At 45.5% G+C, this 23,286-nt stretch overlaps 2 protein-coding genes across 5 annotated transcripts in view; one reads left to right on the forward strand and one right to left on the reverse strand.

Moving 5' to 3' along the window:
• Window positions 1-23,286, reverse strand: part of GBP2 (guanylate binding protein 2, interferon-inducible) — a 264,757-nt gene that overhangs the window by 211,557 nt on the left and 29,914 nt on the right. Inside the window, exon 14 of one of the 4 annotated variants that reach the window (XR_014842733.1) lies at window positions 3,928-4,794. The exons of the other annotated variants lie outside the window; for them this stretch is intronic. The gene's annotated coding sequence lies outside the window, so the exon portion shown is untranslated. Of the gene's footprint in view, window positions 1-3,927; window positions 4,795-23,286 lie in introns of those variants that run through there. 4 annotated transcript variants of the gene reach the window in all.
• LOC100155195 (guanylate-binding protein 7) lies at window positions 1,249-21,329 on the forward strand. The gene is made up of 12 exons (XM_021090310.2): window positions 1,249-1,421; window positions 2,000-2,136; window positions 5,654-5,849; window positions 9,267-9,394; window positions 11,242-11,351; window positions 11,552-11,748; window positions 13,506-13,751; window positions 14,649-14,929; window positions 16,123-16,335; window positions 18,450-18,552; window positions 18,872-19,065; window positions 20,060-21,329. The coding sequence occupies exons 3-12, from the start codon at window positions 5,660-5,662 to the stop codon at window positions 20,297-20,299; spliced, it is 1,902 nt and encodes a 633-aa protein (XP_020945969.1). The 5' UTR covers window positions 1,249-1,421; window positions 2,000-2,136; window positions 5,654-5,659; the 3' UTR covers window positions 20,300-21,329.

Genomic DNA, 23,286 nt, shown 5'->3' on the forward strand with positions numbered 1-23,286 from the left:
CGAAGCTGAGGACACTAGGTGACACATAAGCACAATTTCTGAAGTTAGATGGTAGACCATTTTTTCTGGAGTTAAATCATTAGGAAATGAAGAAAAGTTCATTTCGGTTCAATCGAGCTTCGTTGACCACCTTCAGGTTAGGAACCCATTTTAGTCACTCATCCTTTTCTAATATTACACTTGCAGAGTAAGAATTACGGAATAGAATTTTTTAAAAGTACTTCTCCTGAAGCAATTACAAACAATGCAAGCTGGAAGTAAGACTCCGAATTTACGTTCCCCCTTTGCACGTAATAACATATGTCATGGTTTAGAGCCAGGCATAGCTAAGTGGTGCTACTGTCTTCATTTCAAAACACACATCTTTATTCACAATAACGAAAAGTTAACGAAAACACAGAGAGGAGAACAAGACAGCCAGTACAAGACTAAGAGTGAGAGAGAAAAAAGAGAAATGTCTTGAATCCAGGTAACTTAGCACAGATTAAGTTTATTTGGCTTTAGGTCATGTGCCGTCTCCCCCTAAATCAATCTCCATGGATCAGGAATTCCCGGGCCATGGTAATTGTCCCAGCTTGGGTTCATGCCTTGAATCTGCCAAGGTTAGCCTCAGGATTCTAGAAATATCTGTCCCTGATATTGTTGCATATACTTTTTTAGAGTTACCACATGCTTTGCAGCTCCAAATAGTGTATCATTCTGTCTAACGAAATAAACTTATTAGCAATCGGGCAAAGGACTTTTTTTCTAGCAGCTAGGCAAGGCTGCAGAGGGAACAGGTGCAAAAGCACCTGCTCTTGGTGATTCTTGGCCTTAGAACTTTGAGATCATATTCTACCGTCCTTCTTGTCCCTCACTGCCAACTGAAATACAGCTGTGGTAGTGACTCTGTGCCCTGTAGGAGTAAAACCCGGTAACAGAAACTGGTGACTAACAGAATTCTTGAGTTCATTTTACAGAACAGCAGATAAGGAAACAGCTTATTTAAAACAAACAAACCAACAAAAAAACCCAAAAAACTCTCTTCTTAAAAAACTGGGTGAAAATGGGTAGAACCAATATGATTGTACAGCGTCTGCACGGAAGAGACTTGTTTATCCCGCGGGTGACCTGTTGACATCACAGTTCAGAATTCTCCAGCGTGTTTCATTATCAACTCCCCCTCAATTTACGCATGCTCCCAGCGAAGAAGCATGTAACTTAGGAACACCTGCACAGAACACCAATCCCCTCCCCTTTACCCCAAGCTCCTCCCCTTCTGGGAGGCAGACCTAAGACTCGTTTTTCTGCCTCTTTATTTGGTGGCTTTGTCAATAAACTTTCTTGGCTGCAAACTTCAGCGTCTCAGCGTTTTGGTTTGCAGCTCCTCCAGTAAAAGGACCCGATTCCCTAACAGCAGCAGCCAAGCCGTTAACCTACAGGTAAGTACAATGATTTAAAGGATACCAAATCTGAATCAACTCCCAACCACCAAATCTGGATTCACCCTCAATCTATATACGGTTCTCCCTCCTCAGCTCCCAAGCCCTAACCCTAATCTGGATCCACATTAGTAAAGGAAAAGGAAAAAAATTCTAAGTATATGCAACTAAGTAATAGTGAATGTATCGGGGCTATAAAATCTAGAATTTTATGCACACTCATACTTCTATTGCTAAGAGAAAAAAAAAAAACCTATTGAGTTAAAAAAATACTTTTTTAAAAAAGGAAAAAGAAAGAAAATGAATCTATGAAACATAAACAAAACCTCTTCCTTTACAAAAGTACCCCTGAGAGACAGGCTGTGGAACGCTCGCTCTCATCCCACCCTTGCTTGGTTCACGGTTCACCATGGGGTCGAGACGCACTTGGGTTTACATTGCTAGGTGGGGATGAGTGGAGGAACCCCTGTCTTTGCCTGAATTCATCTAGGTTTCTGCCTCTGAGAAGAAAAAAAAAAAAAAAAAAAAAAAAAAAAAGCCGCTCCCTTTCATTTTCACTTTCTTTTCCTGTAAACCAGACCCCTTAGTGGAGCTCCTTCAATAGGTCGCCCTCAGCTTATAAAGAGAAGAGTCAGTTTCCTGAGCAGCCAACGCAGGAGCCCGAGCGGAACCGGGCTCGCAGAGCACCTGTCCGAGGCTGCAGCATCCGCGCCAAGTAAGTTCGCTCACCCCCTCCCAGACTCATTTTCGTTAAATAGCACGAGTAAATCCCGCAGCGCCAAACCCACCCGGCTGGAGGGGAGGCCGCGGGCGCAGCGCGCGGTGGGAGGGTGCGCCGCCCCCGAGGCGCGCGGCTTGGACAGCTCAGCGTTTCCGTGGGGACCCCGGGGCTGCGAGACTCGCCCCGGTCCCCCGGACGCCAGTCCAGGGCTGCGGCACAGGGCTCTGCAAGGGCGAGGACGAGTGCATCCTTCCTCACCTACGCAAAGGGGCTGAGGGCCTTTCTAGGACTGGGGGACCCATCCTCGCCCGCACCCCGAGGCGCCGGGTAGGGTGCCTCCCCGGTCCCCTCCTCCCCTCCTCGGACAAGTTCGGACTGCCCCCTGCTGGGCACTGAGGGAGCAGAAAAGATGCTCCTGGACAGGGAATTTAAATCCTAGGAGATTCGCCATGGATTATTTTTGTATTAACACGATGTTCCAAATACTACAGAGCTGTTTTTATACGGACTAATTCAACCCCACTCTCCCTAAAAAACAAAACTGTAAATAATAACTGGAAGGTCTGATCGTGTTTGTCTATTATGCACTGTTTTTATTTATTTTATTATTATTATTATTATTATTATTATTATTATTTGTCTTTTTGCTATTTCTTTGGGCCGCTCCCGCGGCACATGGAGGTTCCCAGGCTAGGGGTCGAATCGGAGCTGCAGCCACCAGCCTACACCAGAGCCACAGCAACACGGGATCCGAGCCGCGTCTGCAACCTACACCACAGCTCACGGCAACGCCGGATCCTTAACCCACTGAGCAAGGGCAGGGACCGAACCCACAACCTCATGGTTCCTAGTCGGATTCGTTAACCACTGTGCCACGACGGGAACTCCTGCACTGTTTTTAATGACTGGTCCATGCACGAACTGCATCAGGTAACTTCTGATACTTGCTGAAAATACAAGGTGTGGGGTATTTTTAACTATCACTTTAGATAATTCTCCTGAACAGTAACCTTTGGAAACCGCTGGTCATATTCTACCATCTAGTAGTGCTCTTCTAGTCTACTGGTTTAGTTCTGAGCTTAAACATTTCTTGGTTTTGATACTTCAGGATACTTTGAATTAAAGAAAATCTTTGTAGACTCATTGACTCTTACACAAAGAACGATTTGTTAATATTCGGTCTCAGAAATAAAATTTTCAGTTTTTCTTGCTTATAGCTATTCACCTTAAAAATCAAACCATTATTTTACCAGCAATGATGGGTTTATCCATGGAGAGCAGAGGAACTGCAATTTGGGACAAGCAAACTATAGAAAAAGCCAGAGACAAGTCCAACAAAGAAGAAGATTATTTTATAGGGAAAAAAAAAGGGAGAGCGCTGGGGAGGGTGGTTTGGAAAAAAAAAAAAAAAAAGTTTGTGTTCAGGGTACCGAGTGGTTCTCATTGGCTGAGTTATCCAGGTAGCATATTCTTGTAAGCACTGCAGTGCACACCTTTTCTTGTTGGGGGCTGTCACTGGTGATTCCTTCCTGTTGGTGATTCGACCCTTGGGGTCTGTAATTGCCAATTCCTTCTCTGACCTCAGTCCTTCTGTATGAGAGTTCCCTCTTCCTGCCCCCCAGCGCCTTTGAGTGAAGTGGCCCTTTTTTCATTTGCACATAATACAGCAGTAATAGGTCATGGTTTATCCCCCATCTCTGTTCCCAATGCACTATACCAAAAAAAGGAAGGAAGGAAGGAAGGAAGGAAGGAAGGAAGGAAGGAAAAAATTGTACAGAGGAAGTCTGTTAAATAAATTCATGTATTTTTCTAATAAAAAGATTTCAGATACCTAATATTTCTTGGTGATCCACAGCTCACAGAACACCTTGATACAATGTAACACCTTGTCTTGTCTCATTGCTGATGATGGAAATAGTCCATGAATCCAGGAAAATTTATTTTCATAACTAAGGGCCTGTTACCAGCTGCACCATAATGAACCAAGCAAGAATTGTTGTTTTACCTATAAACTGGTAAGAAAATGGGGGCTTTAGAAGGAAGGCCCTTTTTTGAGGTCTTGGCAGACAAGGAGTGACTTGAACCCTCCTATGAACCCTGACAGCCAGCCTCCAGAACCTGAACTTGGACACCCCGGGGGAGCCCAGCGTTCCTCCAGCCTGCTTGCTTCTCCATCGCTGCCTCTCTCTCGGCTCGTTCTGCTGGGCAACACTGCCCGCCCCCCGTTTTCCTCAGGGGGTTCGTTCTCCCACTTGCTTACCGCAGGGAGGCGAGGGCTGCTGTTTCCGGCCAAAACCAAATCCTCCACTTTCATTCAGAAATGACCCTCTTCAGAGACATCCAACTTTAAAACGGTACCTACGTAGGGTTTACTGGGTACCAGCATCATTTTAAGAGCATTATAATCATCACGAGATATGTAACCCTCCTAATGGCCAACAGATTTTTGTACTTTTAGTGCTGTCATGTTACAGAAGGAAAAGCGAGGCACGGAGAAGTTAATCTTCCCACAGTGGGCACAGGCTGGTGAAGCTTGCGCAGTCTTGTCTTTGAGAAAAGAAAGGGACGGGCGAAGCTCTCGGACGGCTGTCTTTTGATGTCATGAAACATCCAATCCTTGTGATGAAATCATTTCAGAACACTGTAAACCAACTTCAATGGAGAAAATAAAAATCATTATAAAAAAACAAAACAAAACCGTAGAGCCTCACCCAGACATGAGACTCTGACAGACCCCAAAAGACCTTAAAATACCCTGGTTGCTTTTGCCTTTCTTCTCTGTGGGCTTAAATAAGAACTAGCCTTCGATTTCAGTTAATAAGTTAATTCCGACACACACCGCTTTGTGCGGTGCCATTTCTCCTGTGGTGCTGGGGTCGCCCCTTACCTTCTCTGTCAGTTTGTCAGTTTGCCCCCCAACACTCTCTCCACCATTCCCTGCCTGTTTCCAGCTGAGCATTCACCATCCTCCCGGATGCTGTTACGTGTTTTGATTCTTCACCTTCTAGAGTTTCTGTCTCTTCCGAGAATAGAAAAGGCAGGAGATTTTGTTCACTGTTTGATGCGAAGCACCTAGAACCGCGGCCGGCAGGCGGTAGTTCTCACTAAATATTTGTGCAGCTGATGAGAGACCAACTCATTCTGGACTCTAGAAAGCCTCTCTGGTCCCTCCTCCTCTCCTGCGTGTCCCATTCTGCCTCTACTTACCCCCCCCATGTTAACGTTCTTAAGGCTCCATCATCAGTGCTTTGTTTTCTCATTCTACTCAATGTATGCATCCCACGGGCAAGGTGGTTTTAGGGTTCAATTAAGGATCAATAAGAGAATGTAATGAAGTATCGGTCCAGGCCTTGACATACTAGGCTAAATACTCATCTTTTAGAAACATACAAAACAGAGAAAATTGATATTTATGTTCCACCAGCAGAAAGCTGATGTGCACATGACTGTGTGACCATGAGAGGCGTCTTTGGCATCTTGTGTTCTACTGAGTTGTTCTTCTGTGTTACAGCTTCCCATGGCATCTGGAGCCACCACGATGGACCCCATCTGTCTGGTAAAGAACCAGAACAATCATCTGACAGTAAATCCCAAAGCTCTGAAGATTCTTGGCGAGATATGTCAGCCTGTGGTGGTGGTGACCATTGCAGGGCTGTATCGGACAGGAAAATCCTACCTGATGAACCGCCTGGCAGGACAGAACCATGGTGAGTGTTGACCAGTGTGGTTCAGGACCATTTGCTTGGAAGTAGCCATAACACAGGCTGCTGATCCTCCTCCCTCCAATCGTGTGAAAGAGGAGCCTAACCCCTCCCATCGGGGAAAGGTCCTGATTGGCACCACCAAATCTATAGCTTCATCCCTCTCTCTTGCTTCTGTCCAGTAGGAGAGAGTTCCCCGCCCCTTCAGAACACCCACCTCCTTGGCCGTGATCCCATCCACTCCCATCTGCTCAGGGCTCATCTTCAGCAATTACTCCCTTCCTTTCTCCTCCCGCCTTTTGGCCCTAAACTACAGGGTCATCTCAAGTAGCACGCAAATGTTGTTCAACATGCGTTGATCTTTGAAAGGGATGGAAGGAAGAAGAGACAGCAAAATCCCTATACCCCACATTTCAGTGGGGCTACCGCCCATTCGGAGGGGCTTAATTTCACAACAAAACTTTGATAAACTATCCCCTTCTCTTTCTCTGACTAGTCTTTTCTAATACGTGAACTATACCACATACAGAAGAGTGCACAAAAATACATATATAATAAGGGTGATACAGTGATCTATTCAGTCACTGCCCAGATCAAGAAATAAAACACTGGGAATTCCCATCGTGGCTCAGCGGAAAGGAATCCGACGAGGAACCACGAGGTTGTGGGTTCAATCCCTGGTCTCGCTCAGTAGGTTGAGGACCTAGCGTTGTCGTGAGCTGTGGTGTAGGTCGCAGACATGGCTTGGATCCTTTGTTGCTGTGGCTGTGGTGCAGGCTGGCAGCAACAGCTCCGATTAGACCCCTAGCTTGGGAATCTCCATATGCCGCAGGTATGACCCTAAAAGGACAGAAGACAAAAATAAATAAATAAATAAATAAAAACACCAATACCCAAAAGCCCAAATCACATCCCACTAGAGCTCACCAATGTTTGATTTTCATAGTGCATTCTTTCACTCTTAAACTCGTTTTTACAGTCTATGTATATATTTCTTAAAATAGCTGAAACTTGATACGGGGAGTTACATTCTGATCCTCACCGAGAACTTACTTCATCGTCTCAATAAGAAGTTTATGAGGTTCATTCCGTTTGTCATAGGTGTCTGTAATTATTTTCACTATTTTATACTTTGCAGCTGACAGAGGCTGTCACAATTTATTCATCCATTTGTTGTTGATGAACACTGGCATTCTTTGTCACTTTTCTCTTTAATGACTGGTGCTGTCTTGAATATTCTTGTATCTATATCCTGGTGCACATGTACACTAACTTCCTTGTGATATACCAAGAAGTAGAATCGCTGAATCAAGGGGTTTTAAGTCTTCAGCCTTTCTCGATAATATCAAACAGCCTTTCAAGCTTTATATTCAATGTATATGTTTATTAGCAGTAATTTAGAATTCTCCACATCCTCATAAAAATTTGGTAAAAATGCTATTTAGCTTTTGCTGATCTGGTGTCTGTATAATTGCATGTTATTTGTCTCACAGCAAATAAGTTTAAGCACATTTTCACATATTTATTTGCAATTTGCATTTTCTATTTCAAGAAGTTTTTTTCTACAAGGTTGCCTGACTTAGTCCTTATTGATTTTTGTCACCGATCAGTTGACCATAGGTACTTGGGTTCATTCTGGGCTTTCTATCCTGTTCCATGATCTATATTTCCATTTTTGGGCCATTGCCATACTGTTTTGATGACTGTAGCTTTGTAGTAGAGTCTGAAGTCAGGGAGTCTGATTCCTCCAGTTCTGTTTTTCTTTTTCAATATTGCTTTGGTTATTTGGGGTCTTTTGTTTTTCCATACAAATTTAAATTTTTTTATCTAGTTCTGCAAAAAATGCCATTGGTAATTTGATAGGGATTGTGTTGAATATGTAAATCACTTTGGATAGTCTACTCATTTTGACAATATTGATTCTTCCAATCCAAAAACGTGGTGTATCTTTCCATCTTTTTGTGTCATCTTTGATTTCTTTCATCAGCATCTTATAGTTTTCAGACTACAACTCTTTGGTCTCTTTAGGTATGTTTATTCCTAGGCATTTTATTCTTTTTGATGCAATGGTAAATGAGATAGTTTCCCTAATTTCTCTTTCTGATCATTCATTGTTAGTATATAGAAATGCAATTTGTTTCTGTGTATTAATTTTGTATCCTGCAACTTTACCAAATTCACTGATGAGCTCTAACAGTTTTCTGGCAGTGTCTTTAGGATTTTTCTAGGTATAGTAAGATATCATCTCCAAATAGTGATAGTTTTACTTATTCTTTTTCAATTTGGATTCCTTTTATTTCTTTTTCTTCGCTGATTGCTGTGGCTAGGACTTCCAAAACTACATTAAATAACAGTTGTGAAAGTAGACTTCCAAAACTACATTAAATAATAGTTGTGAAAGTGGACATACTCATCTTGTTCCTGATCTTAGCAGAAATGCTTTCAGTTTTTCACCATTGACAAAGATGTTAGCTGTGGTTTTGTCATTATGTTGCTATAGGTTCCCTCTGTGCCCACACTGTGGAGAGTTTTAATTAGAAATGGGTGGTGAATTTTGTTAAAAGCTTTTTCTGCATCTATTGAGATGATCATATGGTTTTTCTTTTTCAGTTTATTGATGTGGTATCACATTGATAGTTTTGCAGATACTGAAGAATCCTTGCATCCCTGGGGTAAATCCCACTTGATCATGGTGCATGATCCTTTTAATATATAGTTGGATTTGACTTGCTGATAATTTGTTGAGGTTTTTACATCTATGTCATCAGTAATATTGGCTTGTAATTTTCCTTTTTTGTGGTATCTTTGTCTGGTTTTGGTATCACTGTGATGGTGGCTTCATAGAATGAGCTTGGGAGTGTTCCTTTCTCTGCAATTTTGCATGTTTGTGTGTGTGTGTGTGTGTGTGTGTGTGTGTGTGTGTGTGTGTCTTTTTTGGGCTGCACCTGTAGCATATGGAAGTTTCCAGGTTAGGGGTCAAATCAGAGCTGTAACTGCTGGCCTATGCCACAGCCACATCAGCACCATATCTGAGCCACGTCTGTGACCTACACCAGTGCTAGATCCTTAACCCACTGAGTGAGGCCCGGGATCAAACCTGCATCCTCATCGTTACTAGTCTGGTTCATTACCACTGAGCCACAATGGGAACTCCATTCCTCTGCAATTTTTTGGAAGGGTTTCAGAAGAATAGGTGTTAACTCTTCTCTGAATGTTAAAACACCTGAATTGTGACTCACCACCCCAGTCCCAACACAGGAAGAACAGCAAACAAAATTCACACTCAGTCAAGGTTAACTGGTGATGGAAGCATCTTCTTCCCTGGGCAAGCACTCATCTTCAGGCATGTTTACCCAAAGCAACCCATGGGCAGCCTGAACTGTCTCCTCCTACTGTGTGTCGTTTTCTCCTCTTCCTTTGCAGGTTTCCGTCTGGGCTCTACAGTGCGATCTGAAACCAAGGGCATCTGGATGTGGTGTGTCCCCCACCCCTCCAAGCCAGACCACATCCTGGTCCTTCTGGACACCGAGGGCCTGGGTGATGTGGAGAAGGTAAGGCACGGAATCGTCTTTCATCTCGATGCTCCGCTTACATTTCAGTTTCCCACCCCAATGCAAATTTTACAATGGATTCCTGTCAATGACAAAGCCAGTTATGGATAATGAGGCTAAATTCTCTTCCCTTGAATTTATTCCTCAATAAATACTTTGGTTATTAAGGATTGATCTTCTTATTTTTAACATTGGGGTGAAAGATATAAGTTAACAAATATTTATTGGGCACCTGAATTCCAGGGCTTTGTGGTAAGTGCAATACATATCACAGTGAGTGAGATATGAGCCCAGATCTTAGTTAGGAAGATAAGAAATGAGGGGTGTAATCAGTACGGGGAACCATGGATGAAAAAACTGAAACCCCACTCCAGCTGTTCTAGTTCGGGGAGAGCCTGGCAGAAGCTATAATCCATGGACCCCAGAGGCTCCACAGGCTAAGGTGTGTGGAGTTGATGGGACTGGAGGTAGAAACCATTCCAACAGGTGTTCAGTGAATAATCAATGTTTAAAATCTCCAGAAAAGCTCAGCTATATCAGAGACGTCTTATTCCAAGTTCTGGGGCTCAGAAGAGGAATTCGTCAATGACTTCTATAAAAACATGAGCTATGTACCCGCCAAAAAAATATAAATAGGATAACCTCAGAAATTCTGTCTTCACAGTATTACTTGCAGTCCCCAAGCCTTTCTCCTTATCTGTGTTCGTCTGTGTCTAAATTGCAAGTAGTCGCAGTGAGTCTTTGGCGTTTGATACTGCAGAAAGGCTTTGGAGCCTGAATTCAGAAATTCTGAATTTAAAAATCCAGATTTAAAGTATTCAGCGACCACCTCAGTGTTAACCCAAGATGGTCTCTTGCTGCCTATGAGACTGTCGTTTGCATCACCTCCCTTAGATGCAATCACATTTGTCGAGGAGCCCGAATGTGCCAGACTGTAAGCTGAGAGCAGCAGAACATCTTGCTGCTGTTGCTACATGTGGTGCTTTGGCGTCGTCTCTCATTCTAGTCCAAAGTCACTTGTGACTTGCCCTAAGTCTCATTTTCAGCAGAATCATCTACCACCACATGGGTGACCACTGCTTCAGTCAAAGAAAGTGACTATGTAATTTTTACCTTTTTACGACCCCACTCTGACAGTTGTGGTCAGCTTCGGTGAGCCCTCCCACCCGTGTGGTCCCCACAGCTCCACACATCCACACCCTCTCAATTCTTTACAGCCCAGCCCTTGTAAAGCTAATGCCATCATGTCCCTGTCAGACAGGATCACATCTTGCTCCGAATTCACAGGGGACTTTTTCTGGTGTTTTGGCGCGGCCCCTGTGTCTTTTACACTAAAACATTTGGTTCCACACCTGGTCGTTTATCATCTTGGCTGTATTTACACGTTCCCATGTACATCTGCCCCTCCAGAAAGCCATCTCTCTAGGGCAGGGACTGTCAGCTGCAAATGCACAAGCAAATGCAGACTCTGCTGTTGGCTAAATGCACAATGAGTAGCTGATTAATTTAACCGAATAGTATTTTTGTCCCTAATATGGCTCATGATCAGGGAAAAAGTTGCAAGGAGTCATGTCCCTCTTATTATTGCATAAATCCTGTGCTCCAAGCACTGTGTCAAACAGAGATGACACACATTTATGATGTCACTCACCTCTGTTAACAGCGCATAAAACCGAGGCCCCAAGAGGGGTCAGTGCCAACACCAGAAAGGTTTGAATTCAGCATTGTCTGGAAAATGTATGCTGTCTGCCTTACGGCTGAGGTACAGGACAGCTGTTAGGGTAAATGAACACGTGAATGAGAGGAGGTGAAGGCTCCTCAACCCCCTGCGGTGATGTGCTTTCTAGGGCGACTCCAAGAACGACTCGTGGATCTTTGCCCTGGCCGTGCTTCTGAGCAGCGTCTTCGTCTACAACAGCATGAACACCATCAACCACCAGGCCCTGGAGCAGCTGCAGTATCCTGCCAGGAACGCAGCCACCACGTCTCATTGACGTTGGGGGGAGAGCAACTGACACGGCTTCTTCTTTCCCATGACTCCTTTCTCAGGGCTGATGAGAAGGGAAAAGGGGGCAAAGAGAATGTTGAGAGAACTTCGGGGGTGGGATCTGGAAATTGCGACGTACAGTGCTTCTCATTCCTTAGCTCAGATCCCAGCTACGTGACTGAACTGACAAAACTCATCAGGACAACGTCCTCTGCCATCTCTGGTGAAGCAGAGGACTCAGCCAAGTTCGTGAGTTTCTTCCCAGACTTTGTTTGGACTGTTCGGGACTTCATGCTGGAGCTAGAGTTAGATGGATACCCCATCACCGAAGACGAGTACCTGGAGAATGCCTTGAAGTTGATTCCAGGTATCAGAGCACGGCCGGGGTGGTGGAAGGTTCAGTAGGACGTGGGGTCAACAGAGCTTCAGCATTCAGAACTTGACGTCAGTCTCGATTTGAGATGGGACTGAGGCCATGCTAAGGGCGCTTGGTCAACCACAGGTGGGTGTGGCTTCGGTCATCCTTGTTACTGGAAAAACTCCAGTGCCTGGAGCAGAAGCTCACAGAGGAAATTTATTTATTTATTTATTTATTTATTTATTTATTTATTTATTTTTATTTTTTTAACAAGTGGCCACACCTGCGGCATATGGAAGTTCCCAGGCCAGGGGTCGAGCCACAGCCACTGTAGAAGCAACGCCGAGTAGTTATGTTGTGAGCCACACGGGAAGTCCTACCTTTCACAGAGGAAATTTAGAACCCAATATTAGATCCAGTGGTTTTAGAAAAATTCATACATGGAAAAGAAAAGCCCACGTACTTACACTACATATTCAGTTTAAGTGCTTCTCTTTTCCTGTTTGAGGAAGATATGTCCAATCAAATCGGAAATTGGTAAACAGAATCACACGGTCGGTACACAAAAGCACTAATTTTTGAAATACCTTTCATGCAGTGTTATTTTACTAGCCTGTGTAGCTACATCCTTCGTACACAGGCTACTTATACACGGAAGAGTTCAGAAAAAAAGCACTGCCATGTCCTTCCAGTAAGACTGTCAGATCCTTCCATGCTTTTCCCCATGTTTTCACACCCCTGATTCTAGAGCCTTATAGTCATGTTAATATAAGTTAATTACTCGATTATATTTAGCAGAGCAGATGATGGGTGGTCCCTAGAAACAATATTCATTTTATTTTTTTCAGGGCCAACCCCCAGCATTTGTAAGTTTCCAGGCTACGGGTCGAATTGAAGCTACAGATGCAGGCCTATGCCACAGCCACAGCAACACCAGATCCAAGCCACATCTGCGACCTACACCACAGCTCACTGCAACACCAGATCCTTAACCCACTGAGCAGGGCCAGGGATTGAACCTGTGCCCTCATGGATATTAGTTGGGTTTGTTACCACTGAGCCCCAATGGGAACTCTGCAATGTTCATTTTCAATTTAATCATTCATTTATCCTTTCAGTCACTATTTACTGAACTGCTGACATATTTCCAGAATCACTCTGTGTGGCATTTTCACGTCCAAGGTAGAATGATGCAGAGGAGTGACGAGGTCTCCAAGTCTCATTTGGGCCAAACTTACCCTGGGATGGTGTCTGCTAAAGTATCTCCAAACACGTTCATAAAATGTGTATTTCTTTTTATCTGGTTTTATAAAATTTTTCTTCCTCGTCCTGGGTCATTTGTCCTCCACATGTTATTTCACCAGCAATGTCCTAAGGATCCTTATTTACTTTAGCCCACATGCCATTTCTGACATGGCGACTAAACAGCAGAAAAACATTTCTGACAATTTCTTGGCTAAATCTATCATTCATTCAAGAAACATCTAGTAAATAGGTGATCCACTGAACCCCACGGGAGATTAAGAAAAACAATCAGAATGTCTTCCCTGGCTAATGGATGCCTCCCTTTCCCCCTCGAAAGTATTTCCTTCACTCTCAGCTCTGCACTAAAAAAGGGGGCTTTTCCATTCCTAGATAGACGAGCTTAAAGAGATTTGCATGATTCGGGCGATAACGGAGATGCAACGATGCCTGGAAGCAAAAGTCCTCAGCCCCTTTACCTGAAGGCTGTCCCTTCAGTGACTGCTCTTTTCCCACTTCTTCAGGCTGGAATCCCAATATCCAAAATTCCAACATGCCCAGAGAGTGTATCAGGAAGTTTTTTCCGAAACGGAAGTGCTTTGTCTTTGACCGGCCTACAAACAACAGACAGCAGTTGCTCCATATTGAAGAGCTGCCAGACGACCAACTGGATAGGAATTTCCTAGAGCAGTCAAAGAATTTCTGTTCTTACATCTTCGACCACGCAAAGACCAAGACCCTAAGTGACGGAATCACTGTCACTGGGGGAGGTGAGTCTCTTCGGTCACAGCCTGTCTCTCTGGGCTCAGTGCACGTGAGGAAGCTGTGTTTGCTCTCTGGGTTTGTCAGTAACTGTCTCCTTCTCTGTGCAATGCGGGAAGACACATCTTCATGCCTCACATGGAAATGCATGTCTCGTCATTAAAATTTCCCTGTATGAGTGCTTTTGAAGCCGACCAAATCTCACGAGAGTATAAATCTAAAGATATGAGTCCAGGGTGGAAATGAGCTATCTGATGGGGTGAGTGCTTCAAGTTAGGCTATGCAAGGCAGTGTGTGAATTGACACAAATGAAAAAATAAACAGTAGGCCACGAATCCATGTAAGCTCATTGAGAGTCTAAGCAACAAATGTAAGTACAAAGTTACACACAGGGCTGGCTTTATGCACCTGGAACTGGGCAGTCCCACTGTGTCCTGGGCTGAGATGAGCCCTGCTTTGTTTCATGTTTGTGTCACTGTCCTGAAATTCTTGATGACATTTTACAAGGAGCTCTGCATTTGCATTTACAAATAGTACCCACAAGTTATGTAATGCGCTTCCATGTATAGTACGTCTTCTTTACGTTATTACAATGCGAGAAGTGCTCTGGGAGACCCTAAGCGTATTGTCTGAGATCATTCGGTTGATGTTGCGATGTGATGAATTTGAGAACCATGGAAGACAGGGTGACTAGGAGACACAGCGACGTTATTTTAAAAATAGAGTCATAAAAGAAAAAGGGAGAGAATGCAAGGATGGAAAAAGGATGAAGGTGAGGAGAAGAAAGACTAAAAGACACTTCAAGTTCAATAACATTTCCGTGATTTTTAGAATGCTGGTTGCGTATCTCTAAAGCTAGCTAAACAGGTGAAAACTCTCTTTCCTAAATACGGTGTGTCCCTCAGGGCTGGCAGCTCTGGTGGAGACATACCTAGAAGCCATCAACAGTGGAGAAGTTCCTTGTTTGGAGAACGCAGTGGTAACTCTGGCCCAACGCGAGAACGCAGCGGCCGTGCAGAAGGCAGCCGACCTCTACAGCGATCGGATGGCCCGGCTACTGAGCCTCCCCACAGACACGTTCCTGGAGCTGCTGGAGGTGCACGCGGCCTGCGAGAAGGAGGCCATTGCGGTCTTCATGGAGCGCTCCTTCAAGGATGACAAGCAGGAGTTCCAGAAGAAGCTGGTGGTAATGTGCCCTAGAATATGTCCTTCCTGTTTCCTTTCTTCTAGGATGGGGCCTAGATGGCTCCTTTTGACTCCATGGTTCATGCGCTTCTTATCATAAGAGGGTTTGGATTCCTGTGAGTGACAGGGCTCTACAGGCTACCGTCTATCCCTGTGGCAAAACAAATCACCCCATGCTTAGTGGCTTGAAACAATGCATGTGTATTAGCATATAGTTCTTCAGGTCAGATCCCAGGACAGAGTATATGGCTGCTCCGCTCTGGGCACCAAACTGATACAAGGTTCATTCGGATGGGCTTGGTGCTCCCATGGAGGCTCTGAGGAACCCTCTCCACCTTCAAACCAGCAATGGGTCCTTGTATCCCATTCTGTTTTCCTAATCTCTCCACCTCTTCTGTCACCAACTGGAGAAAACTCCTTTCAAAGGCTCTTGAGTAGGTGAGGCCCACCTGGGTCATCTCCATTTCATACAGTCAACCTGTTCCACATCATCTAATCTAAACACAGCACCGTCATTCGTCACATCCACAAGTCCAGGGACTCCACGGCATGGGGACACCAGGGGAGAGAACGTGTGGACACCACAAGTCAACGTACCACTGGGCTCTTCGCCAAAATTTGCCTTTTAGTCTACCTTAGACCATCCTACAAGTTAGAAAAATCTCTTCGTTCATATAGAGTAAAACCAGATCAATTGTAATTTATAAGGACAAGCAAAAAATTTCTGTTCCTATATTTTCACAAGCTCAAATCCCCCGTGAAGCAGGAATTCACAAAGAGTTCAAGACTCTCTGCAGTATATACTTAATTCGTTAGTAGCCAGCTGATTTGCTATGTGTGTATTTTTATCACTACCACCCGAGTGTGCCGCAGGAACCCTACTGGCAATCATAATTGAGCTTCCATTGCTCACTGTTGATGGATGGATCGTGATGCTACTACCGTTAAAGGGGCAGGTCGCCTCTGCCAACCCCATCGCAGATGTTGAGACTGAGCCCAAGCGCGTTAAGAGAATCCCCTCTAGTCACACAAAGAATCAGTCAGAACTGGGACTAAAACTGGACCCCTGATTCTGAACGTCCATTGTTCTGTGTCTCAGGTCACCCTGATGTCCTCAGGCTGCTTCAGGAGGATCACAGGTGGCCTTCTCCTCTGACAGTTTCTTTATTGGATTTCCCCACATTCCTCTGACAGGTCCTGATTGAGAAAATAAAGGAAGATTTTTTGCTGAAGAATGAAGATACATCTCTGAAATACTGTCAGGCTGAGCTTAAGAAGCTATCGGAGCCCTTAATGACAAGTATTTCGAGAGGAACTTTCTTCGTCCCTGGAGGACACGGTCTCTACTTAAATGCAAAGAACAAAGTTGAAGAGGACTATAAGCTAGTGCCCAAGAAAGGAGTTAAGGTGAGGAGTAAGAGGTTGGGAGAGAACAGCAGATTGGAGTCAGAAGGTCTTTGTTGGTTCACTTGATTGCCGGGTCCCACCTGGTGTAGAGTTTGGTGGCCACTGGTTGGTGGGACCAGGTTACCGGGAGGCTGACTGTGGGATTCTGGGGAGCTTTGGGTCTAGGGCTATGCAATTCCAGAGGCTCTGGGTCACTTACTGGTGAGTGGAGTGAGGTCCAGAGAGCTGAGTCTAGGAGTCTGGGTGCAGGGCCCAGGAGTCCCGGAGCACACGCTGGATCACTGTGGAGTAGAGCCAGTTCCTGACACAGTTGGCTGCTTGGCCGGGGGTGTCTTGATGCTTCTGTTGACCTGCCACTGGGGAAGGCTTGAGCCAAGCTGGTTCCAGGGCAGGATCTGACCTGCTGGTGGGTGGGTGGGGTCCACCAGCTAAGGGACTGGGTTCTTACTGCAACTGGTGTCTCCCATCGGTGGGTGGATCTGGGTCCTGGGCTCTCTGGCCAGAGTGCTCTGAGGATTTCAGGTCTAGTGCCTGTGCACTGGTGCATGGGGCTGGACCCTGGCGCTCTGGAGAGCAAGCCTCCTCTCCATGGCATGGAGAGGGGGCTGTGGGCTTAGACAGTCTTAAGGCAGCCTGTCTACTGGTGGCTGGGTCTGTGTCCACGCTTAGTCGGTTGCTTGGCCTGAGGCACCCCAGAACGGGCCCCTGCAGACCCTGGACCAGGGTGGGGCTGCATCTTGGGGCTAATGAGCCAGAGAGAAGATTCTAAAATGGCCATTGCCAGCACCCGTGTCCACGTGGTAGAACGAGCTCCCCAAAACAGATGCCTCCAGTGTCCGTGTTCCCAGGGAGAGCTGCAGTGGCGTCCTGCCTCTCTGAGAGACGCTCAGAGGCAGCAGCAGGTCTGACCCAGGCTCCTATCAAACAACAGCTTCTGCCCTGGGTCCCAGAGCCCATGAGGTTTAGTGTGTGTCCCGCCAGAGTGAAGACTCTCCTTCTCCAGCCCTCTGGAAAACCCTCGAGTTTGGCCTTTGAAGCAAAGTGCTCTGGAGAATGGTCTTCCTGGTCCAGGACCCCAGGCTGGGGAGCCCTCTGTGGAGCTCAGGCCTCTCACAACCTGGAAGAACTCCTACTGTTGTAATTATTCTCTGGATTGTGAATAATCCACCCGGGGCGACAGAATTTGACAATGTCAAGACTCCACCCTTCCTGCCCATCTTGTCGTGGTTCTTCCTTTTATCTTCACTTGTAGGAGATCTTTTCTGAGGGGTTCCAGTTGTTTTCTTTGATGGTTGTTTTGCAAATAGTTGTGGCTTTGGTGTGCCTGTGAGAGGAGCTGAACTTCAGGTTTTTCTACCTCTCCATTTGTTTTTCTTTTTATGGCTGCACCTGCAGCATATGGAGATTCCCAGGCTAGGGGTCGAATCTGAGCTGCAGCTGAGATGACACCACAGCCACGGCAACGCCAAATCCAAGCTGCATCTGCAGCTTGCAGCAATGCCAGGTCCTTAACCCATTGAGCGAGGCCAGAGATAAAACCCACATTTTCGCAGAGACAGCGTTGTGTCCTAACCCTCTGAGCCACAGCAAGAAGTCCTCTGCTCCACCATTTTGCCTAGACAATCAGTTTAGTCCTCAGAATTACGAAATAGGTAGTGCTGTCACCCCCGTTAGAAAAGTGAGAAATACAATGTATGGAGATGTTACTAAGCTGCCTAATAAGATCACACAGTCATCAAGTGGTAGAGCTGAGAGGACAACCGTAAGTTCTTGACAGCTACTCAGAACTCAGAATAAAGCTGAGGAAAGCTTCCTGGAAGAGACGGTAGAAGCTACAAGTTGACGTATCCATAAATGATATCCTAATAAAGGAAGAACAGATAAGCACTAGTCAGAAGGAAAACAACGCGCTGATGTTGCTGCTGCAAACAACAGCGGATGGATGCGTGTACGACCGCACCTAATTCCCGGGTCAGTAACCATCTGGGGATCCTTCAAAGCATGGAGACTTTTCAGGGTCCAACCTGTAATTCTACTAACCAGTAATTTCCCCAGCAGGAGACTAGATTATCCTAGCTGCCGGACACGTCTTTGCTTCTTGTTATTTTCCTCAGGCAACCGAGGTCCTCCAGAGCTTCCTACGGTCGCAGGAAGAAACAGAGGTGGCCATCCTGCAGGCAGACAAAGCCCTCACTGATGGAGACAAGGCCATAGCAGGTACAGGGGAGAGCCGAGCTCACAAAGAGAAAGGGGCTCCCGGGCTGCTCTTCGGCAGGTTTAGAGCCACCCTTCCTGACACCAGAGCTTCCTCGTCTTCTGTGGAATCTCTCTGCTATACCTGAAAGTAACCAGGGAGTCTGGGTGGCATGCACACCCGCTCAGTGCTTTTCCACCACAGGCTGAAGCACGTTTTCTGTGTCTAGCAGGAATAGTCAATTCCTCCCTGACATTTTAGAGTCGTTTGGGTCTCTGGGCTCAGGTGGGTACAGCTCCGCAGAGCTCTTATTTTCTTCCCTCTTTAAACCCCCCGAAACAGTTGAGTGTGCCAAGACGCAGGCAGCAGAGAGGGAACAGGTGCTGCTAAGAGAGAAACAGAAAGAAGAGGATCAAAAAATGGAGGCGCAACAGAGAAGCCTCCAGGAAAACATAGACCAACTGAAAGAGAAGATGGATAAGGAAAGAGAAAGCCATCTGAGGCAGCAGGAAACGATGCTGGAGCACAAGCTGAAGGTGAGTCCGATGGGCCTGGGCAGGACGTGAGGGACACAACCCTAGCACCTCAAGAAGAAAGGAACCGAAAGTTGACCCTGCGTCAGATCCCAGAGCCAAATCCAAAGATACATGAGTCCCTGTGACGTCAGAGAGGGGGATCCGTACACCTCTTGCATCTGTAAGACTCCACACCTTCCCTAGTGCTGGGGTTTGGAGGGCACAGGAAAGGCGGGCCAGGTGCTGATTATAGGACCACATTTGCCCCCAAGTGGCTGCAGCCCTGCTGTCCTTAGAACCTTTGGCACAACCATCACAGACCCGGAACAGTTCCATCTGCTCTTGAAAGTATCCCATTGTGCACGGTGTGAAATCCAGGATGCTGAAAGTGCTAAAATTTGCTGCGTTTGTTTCCAGATCTGCCTGATTCTTTTTATTTTTTCTTGGCCACACGTGTGAGCCATGCCTAAGTTCCTTGGCTAGGGATCGAACCCATGCCACAGCAGCAACGCAAGCCACAGCAGCGACATCACCAGATCCTTAACCCACAAGGCCACCAGGGAACTGCTGGCTGCATTTTATACACCTACCGTCAATGCATTCTTTGTCCCATCCTGGAGTTTGACAGTCAGACCTCTAAAGAGATCAGCAGTGCCATTATTTGTGACATGTGTATAGTCCCCCTACCTCAGTGAAACTGACAAATATTTAGATTTGCCCTACGTTCCCTCCAAAAGTGCACTCTTTGGGCTGGAACACCTTACTGGGGTAGACTTCAGGCCTGACCTTGGCCCAACCCCTCCCCGCCCAGGGTGTTGGTGGTAAGGGATCATGGGAAGCTATAAACCCTGGATGCATTCCCTATCCAGGTCTAAATGTTTGCAAATGTTGGACAAACATCCAGAAACATCTAAGGTAGCAGAGACGCTTACCTACTTGCTTATCTGCTGTAGTTGTTAGATGCAAAATGCTGCTAATTGGGTATTTTCTAAAAGGGATTCTCTCCTTTTTACAGATGCAAGAAGAACTACTTACAGAAGGATTTAAAAAGGAAGCTGAAGAGTTAAATAAAGAGATAGATGAACTCAAAGAAAGCATCGAAGTAACTAAAAGTGGAGGCTCTTTAAATGTTTCGCGCATCCTTGACGTGGCTAGCATTGCATTAGTTGCAGTACTGCCTGGACCTTATAAAGTTGTTGGTATGGGAGTTAAACTTCTCAATGATGCTTTTAAAAAGACTGATAATTCTGTTTAAGCATATGCTGAAAGACTTCTTAGGTTGTAAGTGTGTAACACTGTAGCTCATTTTTGAAATATGTATGTCTTGGTAGTTTTGTTCCAGAAAATTTTAAAACATGATTGGCAAAGAATTACCACAGTGATTACCAAAGTTATTACGAGGGCCTGATGCTCCAAAAACAAACCATTTCATTTGAATTAAAAGAACCGGAAAACAGGCTGCACAAGAGTGATTAATTGTAGACAATTTCAAGAAAAGCAAAAAAAACAAAAAACAAACCTCAAGAGAAGGAACATTTGCAAAATTTATAATATGCATATTCAGAGAAGTCATTTCCTTAAGCTGTAATGAGCCTTTATAAATCAGTGAGGAAAGAGCAACCCATTTTTTAAATGGGCAAAAATATAAAAGAACAACAAAGTCTAACTTTATGGATTGGCGATGATGCACCAAGTCAAATTAGAAGGGACCTGTGTCACTTCTCAGATGGGCCAGAAAGAACTGTTGTGACAGGACACCGAGCAGGCAACAATTCCTGGAAACTAGCAGTCTGTTGACACTGGCTAGGAAAGTACAAATTGGTGCAACTCTGTGCCAAAATGTACATGCAAATCCTGTTGATCTAGCAAGTCCTCGCCTAGGAACTTATCTTACAGATTTATTTACCCAAGTGGAAAGTGGCCTATGTAAGAGTATATTTGTTACGGGATTGTTGTGATTCTAAAGGACTGGAAAGAGCTTTCAAGTCCCTCTGTCACATTCTGGTACAATAAACCCTGAGACACACTTTTTGGTGGTTGTTGGCCACGCCCACGGCATACGGAAATTCCCAGGCCAGGGATCAAACCTGTGCCACAGCAGTGACAACGTGGGATTCCTAACCTGCTGAGCCTCACCCCCACTCCCACCCCAGGAGAGCCCTGAAACACACTTTAAAAGCATGTTCTACAGTCACTCAAATGAAAGGGGAAACCCTCCGTGCTAACTATGCGAAAATCCCTTGGGTGTACCAAAAGCGAAGAAAAATAAATATGCAGAAAATATGGATAGCTGTATTACTGATTTCTTTTTTTTATATATAATTTTTTTTATTTCCCCACTGTACAGCAAGGGGGTCAGATTATCCTTACATGTATACATTACAATTACATTTTTCCCCCACCCTTTCTTCTGTTGCAACATGAGTATCTAGACAAAGTTCTCAATGCTATTCAGCAGGATATGCATTACTGATTTCAAACGTAATACATATAGGCATGTATTATCATCTATCCCTGGAAAATACAAAATAAACTGGTCATGCATGCGCAGGAATGGATCTGCACATTCGAAGTAAAACCTAAGAAGAAAACGAGCTTTTTTGCATGATGCACACTCTTCTGTGGCTTTTATATTTGGTATGAGTTATTACCTACTCAAACACAAATAAACGCAATTAGCACTGAAACTAAAACAGAAGCAATGATACATGGAATGGAAAATCCCATGACGTGACGGAGCTATTGGATACCCTGAGAAATACCATGCCAGCCAGACAGGAAGGAGCTACGTATCACAGCGGGAATCGGAAAGTAGCCAGTGCCCATCCTCATTCTGTCGTCACCTGGGACTCTCACTAAAGCTTCGAACTTCTAGACCTTCAGTTAGGCTTAGGTCTAGAGTCTACTGGAATGTGGGCTGGAATGGTCTTCAGATTCCTGCCGCACATTTATAACGATGAGGTATTTGAAGGAAAGTTTTTCTTCCATTTCAACTCAACATTTTAGGAATTCTTCTGAGCTGTCGATGCCAGACCCCTGCGGCGAGAGGGGACCACTTGCTTATACTGCAGCTGAGCACATGCGCCTGAATTGGGGGCGCGGGGGGGGGGGGGTGCACACAGGACACAGGCTTCACGGGACAGCCCGGCTCCCTCCCTCTGTCCCCGGTATCTGCTCCCATCTGGTCCTCCTGACCCTCTCCCATTTCTGAATAGACCCGGAGGGGTGTCGCCCTCGGTTCTGCGCTGCCCTCCTGTCGGGGCGTCTCACATCGTTGTCAGAGGGAAACGACCTCCGCACTTTTTGTCTCTCCTCCTGCCCCTGATCCCGCTGCTTCATCTTCATGGTATATTTAGCTCCCACCACAAAGCCCATCACATAAGCCCCAGGTGTTCAAAAAATGTAAGTGAATAAGTACATGCGTTTCCACCCAAAGGGGCCCCAGATTGCCACTCCCTTGCTGTATTAACTGCTGCCTGTGGGTCTCAGCTTAAAGGACAGTTTTAGGAAGTCGTCCTGGAGGGACCCGGCCCCAAGCACACGCAGGCCCATCTGAACCTGCCGCTCTGCTCTCACACGGACTGGACACGCCCTGTGCCCTGAGTGCCTCAAGTTTCTCTCCCTGGAAATGTTTTCGAGAAAGTAAATGGGTGCAGCCACTGTGCAAAACAGTGTGGACTTTCCTCTACAAGTGAAAACAGAACTCCCACCCCACCCGGCTATTCTATTTCTGAACATGAAAACACTAATTCAAAAGGATATGTGCGTCCCTATGTTCTTTGCAGGCTGACGTGCAACAGCCGAGGTAGGGAAACAACCTAAGTGTCTACTGACGGATGAATGGAAAAAGAAAGTGTGTATGTACATATGAAATAAAAGGTACTCGGCCGTAAAGTAGATTGAAATTCTGCCCTCTTCCAAGAATGTGGCTAGACCTCGAACTCACCGCGCTAACAGAAAGAGGTCAGGTGGCAAGGGACAAATACTCTACGCTGTCACTCACATGTGGAATCTAACAAAAATAAATGAAAGGAAATGAGCAAACAAAACAAAGTCAAACAATCTCATAGATACAATGAAGAATCGGTGGTTACCGCAGGGGAAGGGGGTGGGAGGTAATTAAAATGAGTGAAGGGCCGTGGTGGACGGCAACTAGACCTGTGATGGTGACGGCTCTGTAGAATATACAGTGTCAAATTATACTACTGCACACAGGAAATATATAATAAAAGGAAAAGGAGG

The sequence above is a fragment of the Sus scrofa genome, chromosome 4, assembly GCF_054392235.1.
Source record: "Sus scrofa isolate SSC_HxYL_T2T_F1_AM1 chromosome 4, Sscrofa_HxYL_maternal_Yorkshire_Landrace_v2.0, whole genome shotgun sequence".
Lineage (NCBI taxonomy): Eukaryota > Metazoa > Chordata > Mammalia > Artiodactyla > Suidae > Sus > Sus scrofa.

Bases quoted from the DNA above. Each gene is read 5' to 3' on its own strand.
- LOC100155195 (XM_021090310.2), top strand. From the start codon at position 5,660: ATGGCATCTGGAGCCACCACGATGGACCCCATCTGTCTGGTAAAGAAC. The intron at 5,850-9,266 runs GTGAGTGTTGAC...CTTCCTTTGCAG, and splicing joins CCTGGCAGGACAGAACCATG to GTTTCCGTCTGGGCTCTACA. The intron at 14,930-16,122 runs GTAATGTGCCCT...TTCCTCTGACAG, and splicing joins AGTTCCAGAAGAAGCTGGTG to GTCCTGATTGAGAAAATAAA.